The 13,582-nt window shown below is 45.3% G+C and overlaps 1 protein-coding gene and 1 non-coding gene across 5 annotated transcripts in view; both read left to right on the top strand.

Annotated features, from left to right (window-relative positions):
- Positions 1-13,582, top strand: part of LOC137375181 (autophagy-related protein 16-1-like) — a 112,380-nt gene that overhangs the window by 19,249 nt on the left and 79,549 nt on the right. For 3 of the 4 annotated variants that reach the window (XM_068041947.1, XM_068041950.1, XM_068041949.1), the window contains exons 6-10: positions 1,457-1,522; positions 2,008-2,094; positions 6,255-6,305; positions 7,389-7,491; positions 12,264-12,369. In XM_068041947.1, coding sequence (XP_067898048.1) covers positions 1,457-1,522; positions 2,008-2,094; positions 6,255-6,305; positions 7,389-7,491; positions 12,264-12,369 — 413 coding nt within the window. The remainder of the gene's footprint in view (positions 1-1,456; positions 1,523-2,007; positions 2,095-6,254; positions 6,306-7,388; positions 7,492-12,263; positions 12,370-13,582) is intronic. The other variant, XM_068041948.1, reaches the window with a different exon arrangement.
- LOC137375525 (small Cajal body-specific RNA 6) lies at positions 13,051-13,320 on the top strand. Its single transcript, XR_010976014.1, has one exon. It is a non-coding gene; the product is annotated as a small Cajal body-specific RNA 6 (non-coding RNA).

Here is a 13,582-nt window from a genome sequence, read left to right as displayed (position 1 = left end):
ATATTAAGAGTGAACTACGTCATGTCGACCAGAGTCACCTGTAGGTCAGACTAGGTCGGGTAACCGGTTCTCTTTCCTGAAGGACATTAGTGAATCAGTTCTGGTAACTTTCATGGTTTTCTTTTCTGGGGTCAGCACACAAATGACCAGATTTATAGAATTGACTTTTACAACTCATGACCTGGTCCAGTACCATATGCCACTGCACTACTGTACTATGGTATGTGCTGTGGCTTCTTCCAGCGATACAGGGTGTGAGGTCTGGCAGTCACTCCAAAATCTTCCATGGCTTAATGGATGTGCCTGTTGGCGCCATATGTGCATTTGCACATGTCTTGATTGTAAGAAGTTTGGAAAGGTGTTAAATTACCCCCAATGATATGAAGCTAACTGGGGCCTTTGCTGTCATTGGTCTGCATCTGGCCTCCATGCTTTTTGGGACTGAGCCACATACATAGAAATGCCAGGTATCTAGCCATTCTGTACAACTTTGGGCACTGCTGCAAATCCACGTCATTGAGTCCCCAAGTACAAATTCTGTAGGCATTCTTCGTAATTACACTAGTCAGCTCTGCTGTGATCGATTGGTGCTTTACTGTGAATGTGAGTAACGCATTAATGTGTTCACACATGGTCAGGCTTCAGATGTTGGCTGTCAAATCTGTGCACCAGGGACACCAAGACATTGCGATAGTATCCTTCCTTATTTCATAATGGCGCTGTGCTCAGCATAAGAGGGGCCAGTGTGTGTTTGGAATAAACATTGCTTGTAAGTGTCAAGTACATACAGGAATGAAACCCACATTCTGGGTATCAGGAGTTTGAATTATGAGGTTCTAATGAATTAATAGCTTCTGAAGGGACCAACTTGCATTGCAGGGGATAAGTTAGCATCCTGCTGTTACTGTGAATTGGTTTTGTGCTGGGCTCTGCGGGCAATCACTTGAACTGGTTCTATGCTATATCTGGAGTCTTTTGGAAGGGGAAAATCAGTTGAACTGTTTCTGTACCTTGCTCCACAAGGGAATATTTGAACTGGTTTGGTTATGGAGGGGCCCAGTTGTATATTTCATCTGGATCCCAAATTAATGTGAATACATTTATTTTTTAAAAATCCTCAATCAAAGAGACAGATGGTGTGGAATGGAACTGTAATATAAAGATTATTGGGTGAGGCCATACCTTGATTTGCTTTAGTGCCAACTGAGAACTTGGTTTGACCTCTTTATGGGAGGAGCCAGTCCAAATTGAGGGATGAATCCTTTCTGTTTAATTACTTCACTACTGGGGCTTGATGTTGGAGTTGCCTCACTGCACCAGCCTATTGACCTCCTCTTGGGTAGTTTTGTTGGATCTGAATTCTACCTTGAAGTTGACCACATATGCATGGCTCAGATAAAGTTTGGCACCTGTTCACGTTTTTCTTTTAACCTGGGCCTTTTCCGCCCCTCCTTAGGAGACGGCAGGCAAAGCTGAAAAAGGATCTCGCTGAGGCTGCCAAAGAACCTTTGAATTTTGATCCGTGAGTTGCTTCTGTTGCAGTAAGTCTTTTTTTTTAGTGCATGAGCATTCTGCCTCCTGCAGTGTTCCTTCTAAGCTGCGCGATTGTGCAGCAATTGGAATGTAACATGCAGTGCAACAAACAGGCCGTGCACAACCAATGTTCTCTTTAAGATGTGCACTTGCACGGCTGTGCAGCAACCTTGGGGTAGAGTGAGCTTCCATCACTCTGACGGCCAGTTGTACGAGTCTGTAATGGGGTGGAGTGAGTATTGTCGGGTGATGGGCCGGCTGTATTTGCCTGTAGTGCAGTTGAGTGAGTACTGTTGTTCAGTGAGGGGCCGGCTGTACTTGCCTGTAGTGCAGTCGAGTGACTGCCATCGTTCGGTGAAGGGACGGCCTTTAGTGGGGTGTAGTGAGCTTATGTTGCTCTGAGGGAGCTGGATGTACCTGCCTGTAGTGGAATGGAGTGGATGACTGATGTTTGCTTTCCTCCTGTTCTGACAGTGATGATGATATAGAGGTGCTAGGTGAAGAAGGGCCCGATGCAGCTGGAGAAACGTCACCGGTGCGAGCAACACACAGGAACCTCAGGTGAGAGCCTGGTCTCAGAGTTGTGGGGGGGGGGGGCGGTGCAAGGTCTTTTAAAGGAAGTGAGGATGTTTGAGAGACTGAGTAAATGACAGCTATGCAATCCTTTGTGACCGATGTGTTTTGCAATCACATTTGTTTTTTTTTAGCTCTACTGATTGCTCAGCGATTGAATGTGCTGACCAGTGTAGCACTGAACCAGGCAGAGCTAGGAAGGGTCCCAGATTCCATCTCTGAACCTTGTTGATTCAGCTAATTTCAGACTGGACAGTGTTTGGCATTCTGCACATCCAGAGTTTGGGGCAGGACGTATTCATCAGGGTTCCTGTTCCTGATAACTCTGATGACCCCTGCTGGAAAGTGTGTTTGTGTGAGGGTGAGGTGAGAGTAATTGCCCTTGACATCAAGGCAGCTTTTGACCGAATATGGCATCCAGGAGCCAGTGGGAATCATGGGTGGGGGGAGGGGATCTCTGCTGGTTGGAGTCATACCTAGCACAAAGGAAAATGGCTGTGGTTTTTAGAGGTCAATCGCCTCAGCCCCAGGATATTGCTGCAGGAGTTCATCGGGGTAGTGTCCTAGGTCCAACCATTTTCAGCTGCTTCGTCAATGACCTTCCTTCAGTCATAAGATCAGAAGTGGGGATGTTCACTGTGCAATGTTCAGCACCATTCAAATACTGAAGCAGCCCATGTTCATGGGCAGAAAGACCTGGACTGTATCCAGGCATGGGCTGATAAGTAGCAAGTAACATTTCCATCACACAAGTGCCAGGCAATGAGCATCTCCAACAAGAGAAAATCTTAACCATCTCCCCTTAATGTTCAATGGCATTACCATCGCTGAAATTCCCACCATCAACATCCTGGGGTTACCATTGACCAGAAACTGAACTGGGCCAGCCACATAAATACTGTGGCTACAAGAGCAGGCCAGAGGATAGGAATTCTGCAGTGAGTAACTTGCCTCTTGTCTTCCCATTGCCAGTCCACCATCTAAAAGGCACAAGTCAGGAGTATGATGGAATACTCTCCACTTGCCTGGATGGGTGCAACTTCAACAACATTCAAGAAGCTTGACACTATCCAGGACAAAGCAGCCCGCTTGATTGGCACCCCATCTACCACCTTCAACATTCACTGCCTCCCAACAGTGGCAGCAGTGTGTACCATCTACAAGATGCACTGCAGCAACTCACCAAGGCTCCTTCGACAGCACCTTCAAACCTGTGACCTCTACCACCTAGAAGGACAAGGGCAGCAAATGCATGGGAACACCACCACCTGCAAGTCCCCCTCCAAGCCACACAGCATCTTGACTTGGAACTATATCACTGTTCCTTCACTGTCGCTGGGTCAAAATCCTGGAACTCCCTTCCTAACAACACTGTGGGTGTACCTACACCCCAAGGACTGTAGCAGTTCAAGAAGGCGGCTCACCACCACTGTCTCAAGGGCAATTAGGGATGGGCAATAAATGCTGGCTTGGCCGTCGATGCCCGCTTCTCATGAGCGAATAAAAAAAAAACACAGATAAGGGTACAATTGTGTTGGTGGCAATGCTGCACTCACTGTCTAGACTCGTGCTGGAGTAGGGCCAACAAGGATGCCTCCAGGAGAGAAAATTGACTGAACCACCAGACTCTTAAATCATTTTGCCTTTATGTTGAAGGATATGCTTCTTGTATGATATAACAGCATAAGACTAGTTTCTTCCTTCAGTGCCACCAGTAACAGACCTGTACCCAGCAGTATTTCACAATTAAACAGCTATTTAGAATGATTTAGGGGACAGAGTCCAATATTCTACTTCGCTAAATTTACGCTTTAGTGAAATCCTAATTTCAAAGCAGTTCTTCAAAAATTTGTTGATTTGATGACATTAGTATACTTCCAAACTCTATCCTTGCAATAATGTGGGAACGAGGATTTTTAGGAATGGCAAAAGTGTAGTGAACTCCATCCATTTCCATAGATCAACCCTGCCCACTTATCATTTCAACATATCTTTCAATTCATTCGTTTGCCACAAATGCATCTAATTGTCCCACTTACTATCCTTTTCAACATCCTTTTCTGGCAACTTACAAGAGCTGAATTCCCCTATGGGGGCATAAACTCCTCCTGGCTTCCCTTGCTCCTTTCTTTGCTATTTTACCCTGTGTCCCCTGGGATTCAAGCCCTTTATTCCAGGGAATAATTTGCCTCAATCAGTTTTGTTAATTCCCTTCATGATATTGAGAAATGCGAGTGGAGTTAAATGTTGTCCAAAAAAAAATCCAACTAACCAGACTTTTTTAACCTTTGCTCAGAACTGAAGCTCCTGATACTTGGATAATTGTGCATTGAAATTGTTTGGCAGTAACCATGGCTTTACTAAACACACAATATATTTACTGAGGGGAGCAAATTAGCTTGAAGGCATCACAAACTGTGTGGTCTGCCCTGCAGGGTGGGATACTGTTTGTGCAATGTCATGAGCTGTCCCAAAGACTCGGTGGATAAATGTACTGACTCATTCGAGGCATCTGGTTCAAGTTCTGGTCTATGCTGAGGTAGCTGACCTCAATTGCAGTGGCATTTAGGATGTTGCTGTTGTCCTTGCACCCCTGGATTAAGATATTGGGGAAATCTCCAGTGCCTATATTGCTTTGCCTCCCAGTATCTTTATCCTCCTCAATGGCTGCTGCTGGAAATATGGACCTGTCGTTATCAGCTGAGGATAGGATCAGGATCCACTGATATTCCACGCAGGTGAATAGCCCACTGACACTTTCAATCTCACTTTGCACGTGAAGGATGGTTACTCGGGTCAAAAATTTGTAGTTGTCGCGTACCTGAATTTTTGATAGAGCATCGTGGGCAGGGAAGGCTCCCCGTCAACATTGTGAACTGGTAAAGTAGCCCCTCTCTCACGTAGCAGTTAGGAATGCAAGATGATGGAAGGTGGTTCATGGTAAAGTTCTGCAACAAATCTACCCTAGTCACATGTTCAGGGTAAGAGGCACTGAGGCACAATGAGGGGGGTGCAGTATCACGTCTGTTAACATTTTGAGAGATTGCAGAGGAAACTGGAGGTTTATGTTGAAGAGCTCCCGTGGTCTTGCAGTGAGTGCCACAGTTGTGTAAACACGTGAAGAGCGGAAGCAATTTAAGGTGTTAATTGCACACTGTATTTTATTGTAATTGACTCTCACTCCCTGATTCCTGGTCTCCATAGTAAACAAAACATTGAGTGGGGACAGGTTGGATATACCAGTGACAGTGGTCCACCACCAACCCTCATCAATGACAGGTGGATTTACCTGCTGAATACCAGTTCAGTTGCAGTGAAGTGTCCTGGTGTTGCCTTTATTCCTACCCCCTTGACGGCCACTGTCCATACTCCTCTCCCCATGACAGCATGCCTTGGACAAATCTAGCCCAATCTAAGATGATGTAAATCTACTCAGTTGGCTGTATACGCCCTATCTAAAATGTGTTTGAGCTGTTTTCATCCGGATCCTTAAGGGCATTAAGTCAACAACTTCACTTAGACAGGTCATAGATTGGGATGGCTAATGGAAACCAGACTCTCGCACCCTGTTTCACAGTGTGAAAGGACAGTGTCTGACCCACTGTCCCACCCATTCCCATAGTGTGAAAGGACAGTGTCTGACCCACTGTATGACTCATAGTTCCTGCTGCTTATGACTGTCCTTGACTGTTGGCCGAAAATGCCTGTGTGTGGATATTGAGTGAGGATAGGATCAGGCTTGGCTGTGATGCTCCCCCTGAAACCCCCCCCACCACACCAATAGGAAGTAGTCTCCAGACACACGTAATCAGTCTTGCACATGAAGAACTGTAACTTGGCTGAGGTTCTAGGGATCTGTGGGAAACTCGCCTCAAAGATTCAACACATCTGGGGAATCCAGTGCATTTGGAGGGTGGGAGAGGAGAAGGGACAAGAGGGTGCAGGATTTCTCTGTGGATATAGGAGAGGGTTCCATGTCTGTGGTATGTTCAGTGCATTTATCTGTGTCTTGTGTTTGGGGAGCGGGGACAGGGGTGAAAGAGGTTTGTGCCCTCAGCCCTGGGTGGCAGTTTGTGGACTGAAGGTGAGTGAACATTGATTGAACTGCACTGTCACACTGACGGTCATTTCTTCTCTGTTCTGTGTAGAAGGACTTCGCAGACGTCTGGTCTCTTGGATTCTATCAGTAGTATCTTTGGGTAGGTTAGGAACTTTCTCCCTACATTTCTTTTTGAATGTTTAGTGTATTTAAGATCTGACTTGACATAACCATGGTTAAACGGTCACTTACCTTTCATTCTCACTTATGTTTATCCATCTCTCTGTCCATCCTACTCTGTGTTCAACCCTCCTTTTCCAAAAAACTGTTCCTACTAATGCTAATTGGTGAACACTTTGCCCATGGAACTATGTTCCTGCTTTTCACTTACCTATAGCAGTGAACCGAAGGTTAAGCTACAAATACTCCAAATACACCGCACTGTGAATTAGAGAGACTTTACAGAAATCAAGTTTGTGAATATACCAGTTCTACAACCAATACAAGTTCACTGGTACTTTCTGTTTAAAAATAAAGCCCCTTCTTCCTCAAGCACGCGTGTTTTTTTAAAAATCAATTTGCAATCCTATAAATCTACCATAGGCCATATCCCAAATGTGAGAACTAACAGTCTGCCCCAAACTGGTCATTTGCACCCTCCCCTGGTTCTGTCATTTTTCTCTCCTCCTCCTCCTTGTTTGGTGCAGTGCTTTAGGCATCATGTGTTCTCCATTACCTCAGCACAAGTGGCCAATCTTTGTGTGTGACCCTCTGCCATGAGTGACAACAGGCGACTTCAGTAGGGGAGAGACCTTGTCCTCGCCTGCACACGCTCAATGTCTTGCACGGGTTGTTGAATAGTGATCAGGAGAGGAAACTGCCTGATTTTCCTCCCCTTCCCACCCAAGACTTCAAGATCAGTTATTGTCCCTGGTGATATCAGTGAACTCAGCACAGACTGGCAGTGGAACAGGGCTTTTAGGTCTGCGTAGCTCAGTTTTGTTGAGAATTGCATTTGGCCATTGAGCCATCAGTGCTTCTTGTATCTTAATATTTCTTGAGTTGCTCCATAATGTGTTCTGGAGCAGTTAATGCATCTTGCTTCTCTACTCCCTTCCCTTCCTATCCTAGAACCCCTGTATAACTACACACTTTGTTCTAAGTGCATGTTGATACCTGATTATTTTACAGATTCTGCTGATGCTGAGTAAATGAGAAATTCTCTTGTGTTTGCTATCTTTAGAAAACGTTCACCTACATTGCACGGGACGGTGTCCGATGCCCCCAGCATCCGTACAGGGTCATGTAATGAGATGCGACTTCCCACCATAGCACTCCACGTATTTGTGAGTATTCACATAAAGGGGAGGCTAGATAAGTACATGGAGAAAGAAATAGATGGATGTGCGAATAGGCTTTAATGGAGTAGCGTGAGAGGAGGCTCATGCGGAGAATAAGCACCGGCATAGAGTAGTTGGGCTGAAAGACCTGTTTCTGTGTGTTAAATTCTGTGTTCTGTCTCTTTAACATAAACAAAGATCGGTTTTTGAGGCCATTCTTGGAATCTCACTGGCTCGCAATAATTTTCTGACTATTGGACTGAGTCCCCAATCAGTGCTGGCACTGCAGAATCATTAAATTTACTATTGTGTTATTTCAGCCTGGTTTTGAGTTCAGTTTGTATAGGAACGCACAGGAATAAGACGACCGTTACAGTCCATCTGACTAGTCTCCAAGTCTACGAACTATACTGCATGGTACCTCTCATCCTACTCGATCAAATTAATAGCATATCTATTGCTTTTAATTAAGCCAAGATAAAATCCTGAATTGGCAGAAAAGTTGATTTTGAAATGTGATTAAACAATGACTTGTTTCTGACAGATGTGATAAGATGCTGTTTAGACATCCGACAAAGTGCTTCTCATTAAGTAACTTCTAACGTGCAGTGACTGTGACATAGACTAGAGCGGCATTGCTTAACATACATTATTGTTTATGGGTTGGAAGAATTTTTTTTTCCACTTCCAGAGGGCGGCCCAGTGATTTTTGAGTCGCTTGACAGTTATGCACGACATAGTGGAAGGAGCAGGCATCACAAACTCAATGACTTTTACTCATTCAATACTTGCGTTCATAACCCCAGTTATGATTTTTTGATAGTTGAGTATGTCTAAAGCGTAAATGTGTGGAAATTCTGATCTGGTTTGCATTGTGTTGATTGTGACTGAAGTTCAGAAGAAAATTACAGATAAGGGTGTGTCCATTTGACCCATCTCATCCATTCAAAAAGACCTTACAATTTCATCTGTCATGACATTCAACAGTTAAATGATTCCACTGCTGCATCCAGAGTTCTTTCCATGTATTCATCACATTATGAAGGAAAATTTCCTGATATAAGTTATAAATATGCTTTTTAATGGTTCCATCCTGTGCCCCTTTTTTGACCGTCCTGGTTTAGTTTGAATTAGAGTTCTAGATTGATTGACCTTTTCCGTACAATTTCTGCGCTAATTAAACCTCTAGAAGGTCTCCTTTCGAGGTCAAAGAGCCCAGTCTTTCCTGGTAGCTCAAGTAAGTATGAAGGATCAGTATTATGGCTGTTGGTACTGTCACCAAGGTCTGCATGTGTTCGTGTCTTGGTTACAATTCTTGTGCAATTCCTGTCTGTTGACTTGGTGAGGTGTAAGTGACTGTTGAGGTCAATGATGTTAGACCGGTGGTTTGATTGCACAGGTCATCATCCCCACATCTTTGTTCCTAGAAGACCCTGCATTTCCCATCTTGCTCTAGGTGGGTTGTGATGGTAGATGGGTTCCTGATAGTAATCAACACTGCTACTTCAGCCCTGCGTTTCGGAGAGAGATTCGAAACGTGTCCACAGCAGATTTCTGACAGAACTAATCATGGAGGAACGTTAGATGATGCGGGGCTGTCTGTGCTACATGACTTGAAGCTGCAAGCTGAGACCTCTTCACAATGTTGGAGAGTGAGGCCAGTATGTGTGCTTATAAACTTAACTGCAGTTCTGTGGAGTGTCACTAGCAGTACGTGTTTGAAAGAATGAAAACTTGCATTTGTCTCATGGCTTTCACAATATCAAGACATCCCAAAGCTCTTTATAGCCAGTTTTGAAGTGTAGTACTGTTGTAATCTTGGAAGCGCAGCAGCTGAGCTGCACACAGCCCTGATTCCATAAACAGCAATGAGATAGATGACCATTTAATCTTTTTCTTTAATTCTTCCATGGGATGTGGGCATCACTGGCTATGCCAGCATTTTTTGCCCATCTCGAATGGCCCTTGAGAAAGTGGTGGTGAACTGCCTTCTTGAACCACTGCAGTCCTTCTGGTGCAGGTATGCCCACAGTGCTGTTCGGGAGGGAGTTCCAGGATTTTGATCCAGTGACAGTGAAGGAACAGCGATATATTTTCAAGTTGGGATGGTGTGCGGCTTGGAGGGGAACTTGCAGGTGGTGGCGTTCTCATGTGTCTGCTGCCCTTGTACTTTTAGGTGGAAGAGGTTTTGGGTTTGGAAGGTGCTGTTGAAGGAGGCGTGGTGAGTTTCTGCAGCGCATCTTGTATATGGTATACACTGTTACCACCGTGCGTTGGTGGTGGAGAGAGTGAATGTTTAAGGTGGTGCATGGGGTGCCGATCAAGCAGGCTGCTTTGTCCTGGATGGTGTCGAGCTGCTTGAGTGTTTTTGGAGCCACATTCAGCCAGGAAAGTGGACAGTATTCCATCACACTCCTCACCTGTGCCTTGTAGAGTCAGGAGGTGAGTTACTCGCCGCAGAATTCCTAGCCTCTGACCTGTTCTTGTAGCCACAGTATTTATGTGACTACTCCAGTTCAGCTTCTAGTCAATGGTAACCCCCAGGATGTTGATAGTGGGGATTCAGCGATGGTAATGTCATTGAATGTCATGGGGAGATAGTTAGATTCTCCCCTGTTTGAAATGGGCATTGCCTGGTACTTGTGTGACACGAATGTTACTTGCCACTTATCCGCCCAAGCCTGGATGTTGTCCAAGTCTTGCTGCATCTGGACACAAGCTGCTTCAGTATCTGAGAAGTTGCGAATGGTACTGAACATCGTACAATCATCAGTGAACATCCCTGCCTCTGACTATTTGATGGAGGAGAGGTTATTGATGAAGCTGGGTCTAGGACTACCCTGAGAAACCCCTGCAGCAATGTCCTAGGGCTGAGATGATTGACCTCCAACAATCACAACCATTTTCTGTTGTGCTAGGTATGACTCCAATCAGTGGAGAGTTTTCCCTCAATTCCCATGGACTTCAGTTTAACTAGAGTGCCTTGATGCCACACTCGGTCAAATGCTGCCTTGGTATCCAGGGCAATCGCTCTCACTTCACCTCTAGAGTTCAGCTTTTTTGTCCATGTTTGGAACAAGGCTGTCATGAGGTCAGGAGCTGAGTGCCCTTGGCGCAATCCAAACTGAGCATCGGTGAGCAGGTTATTGCTGAGCAAGTGCCGTTTGATAGCACTGTCGACTACCCCTTCTGTCACTTTGCTGATGATCAGGAGTAGACTGATCAGGCAGTACTTGGCTGGATTGGATTTTGTCCTGTTTTATGTGGATAGGACATATCTGGGCAATTTTCCACATTGTCAGGTCGATGCCTGTTTTGTAGCTGTACTGGGACAGCTTGGCTAGGGGTGCGGCAAGTTCTGGAGCACAAGTCTTCAGTACTATTGCCGAAATGTTGCAGGGCCCATAGCATTTGCAGTATCCAGTGCCTTCAGTCGTTTCTTGATGTCACGTAGAGTGAATCAGATTGGCTGAAGACTGGCATCTGTAATGCTAGGACTTCAGGAGGAGGCCAATATGGATCATCCGCTCAGCATTTCTGGCTGAAGATAGTTGTGAATGCTTCAGCCTTTTCTTCTGCGCAGATGTGCTGGGCTCCCCCATCAGTGAACATGGGGATATTTGTGGTCCTCCTCTTCCTGTTAGTTGTTTAATTGTCCACCACTATTCATGACTAAATGTGGCAGGACTGCAGAGCTTTGATCTGATCTGTTGGTTATGGGATTGCTTAGCTCTCTTAGTGGTTGGTTGAGGGATAAATATGGGACAGGTCACCAGAGAGCACCCATCCGCTTTTCTTTGATTAGTGCTCTGGGATTTCTTTTACGTCTACCCTGAGTGATCAGACAGGGCCTCATTTTAAGCTTGAGGTTGGTCAATGGACAGAAAACAACAAATAGGAATAAATGGATCATTTTTGAGTTGGCAGATAGTGAGTAACCACTAGCTGACGGGAAGACATAAAGACGGGGCTAAAATGTGGCGAGTCGCAGAGACTTAGTAGTTGGCAGGAAAAAAGACAGAGGCGCAAGGGGAGAGCCAACTGTGCAACAGCCCCGACAAACAAATTTCTCTGCAGCACCTGTGGAAGAGCCTGTCACTCTAGAATTGGCCTTTATAGCCACTCCAGGCGCTGCTTCACAAACCACTGACCACCTCCAGGCGCGTATCCATTGTCTCTCGAGATAAGGAGGCCCAAAAGAAAGAAAAAGAAGAGGGGGGAGGCTACAAGGATCTGTGCTGGGGCCTCAACTATTCACAATCTATATCAGTTAGATGAGGGGATCAAGTGTAATGTATCCAAGTTTGCTGAAAATATGAAGCTAGGTGAGAAAGTAAATTGTGAGGAGGTTGCAAAGGGATACAGATAGGTTAAATGAGTGGAAAAGAAGGTGCTGCAGTGCAACACTAGGAAGATGGTTGACTGGAATTTACTGCACTGTCAAAGGACAGAATGGACAGTCCTGCATGAAGTGAGGAAATGGGGCAGCATGTGACTCCTGGTTGCTCTTGCCTGCCTCATGGAGCTCAGTTAATATTGCCATCGATGCACATTAGGTTTGCATTTAGCTTTCCTGAAGTCATTGACTCTTGCCAGCTGACCTCCTTAACCTAGCTCAAGTATTCATGCGTGATGCTCCCTCTTTTTGTCACCTGCTTCATACTTGACTGCGGTGAAGTTCTATTACCCAAAACTTTATGGTAAGGGTGTCCTGCCTGAGATGATCTGACAATAATCCTTGGTTTTCCCTGACTTTTGCCCTGGATTTTCTTTTTCAGGATGCTCACGACGGAGAGGTGAATGCAGTCCAGTTCAGTCCAGGATCCCGAGTGGTGGTGACTGGTGGAACTGACCGGAAGGTTAAGTTGTGGGAGGTCTCATCAGGTATGTTTAAAAAAAAATCTACCTTTAAATTTATACTGTAGCCAATGAACAGGTTGAGAACTAGTTTCATCAGGAAGTTCTGAGTCCAGTTTGCTCACCAAGTTCATTCTTTGTATGAGCTGTGGAGGTAATAGGATTAGAGTTGAGCCTGACTGGTTCCTGTAGCCACTTTACATTTTAAAACAGTCTGGGAAATCCCAGCAGACTTTTCAGTGCTTTAGCATTTTAGTGGGGGAGGGGAGTCTCAGGTGTATTGATATTTGTATTTGTGCCTGTGTCACAAACCTTGAGACCTTGGCTGCTTTTGTTTCCTATTCCCTGCTGTCCCCATGGGTGGTTGACACAGACACCAGGCACTCTCCAAGAGTTTTGCCAAATTAAAAGTCTAGGCTATTCTACCTTGGGAGCTATCACAGCTGGGCTTGATGCTGTCCTCATTCATCTTCACACAAGAGAATTTTGCAGGTAGTGATGAGGAACCTTTTGTATTATAACTTTCCCAATCATTCCAGATGTTTTGTATTCCCATGCCTCACTGCTGCCTGACTTCACAGCACTAACTGAGGATAGAACCTGAGTCCTTCTCAATGTATTGTTTGTTACCTCGGTGTGTGGTGTGTACTGTAATACTGATATCCTTCTGTATGCTAGTGGTGTCTGCGTATTTGTGTAAAGTACTGAGGTCAGTGATGATAGATCAGAGATCTGATAGCACTTTGTTAAATGCCCACATGCTTGCTCCCAGGAGCTCTGCATTTCCCATCCTGCACTAGCTGTGCTGTGATGGTAGTGTGCTCCTGACAGTAAACGATGCTGCTGTTTCGGTCCGACATTCTCGCAGAGAGATTTGGAACGTCAGTACAGTTGGCATCTCACAGAATTGGTTACCAGGAGCTTTGGGTGTTGTGGGGTTTATCTCTGGTGCATGACTGCAAGTTTCAAGCTGAGACCTCTGTTCAGAAAGTGAAGTGGATGTTATGTTAATCTACATCAGGGTTGTCCAACATATGGGCCCACAGGCCAGGATCCAGCCGTCCAAAGGTTTCCATCTGTCCGCGGATGTTCCACTGGCGATTTCTTACAAACAGGCTATTCAAACAAATCTCAAATGAGTTTCACAGTTGACGGGTGGTGACATCGGGAACAGCCGTTCCCAACTGTATGTTACCTCAGTGTGTGGTGTGCACTGTAATACTGACATCTTCCCGTATGA

Source organism: Heterodontus francisci, chromosome 11 (assembly GCF_036365525.1).
Source record: "Heterodontus francisci isolate sHetFra1 chromosome 11, sHetFra1.hap1, whole genome shotgun sequence".
Taxonomy (NCBI): Eukaryota; Metazoa; Chordata; class Chondrichthyes; order Heterodontiformes; family Heterodontidae; genus Heterodontus; species Heterodontus francisci.
The sequence above is the reverse complement of the archived record's forward strand: the minus strand, read 5'-3'. Positions and strand labels throughout refer to the sequence as shown.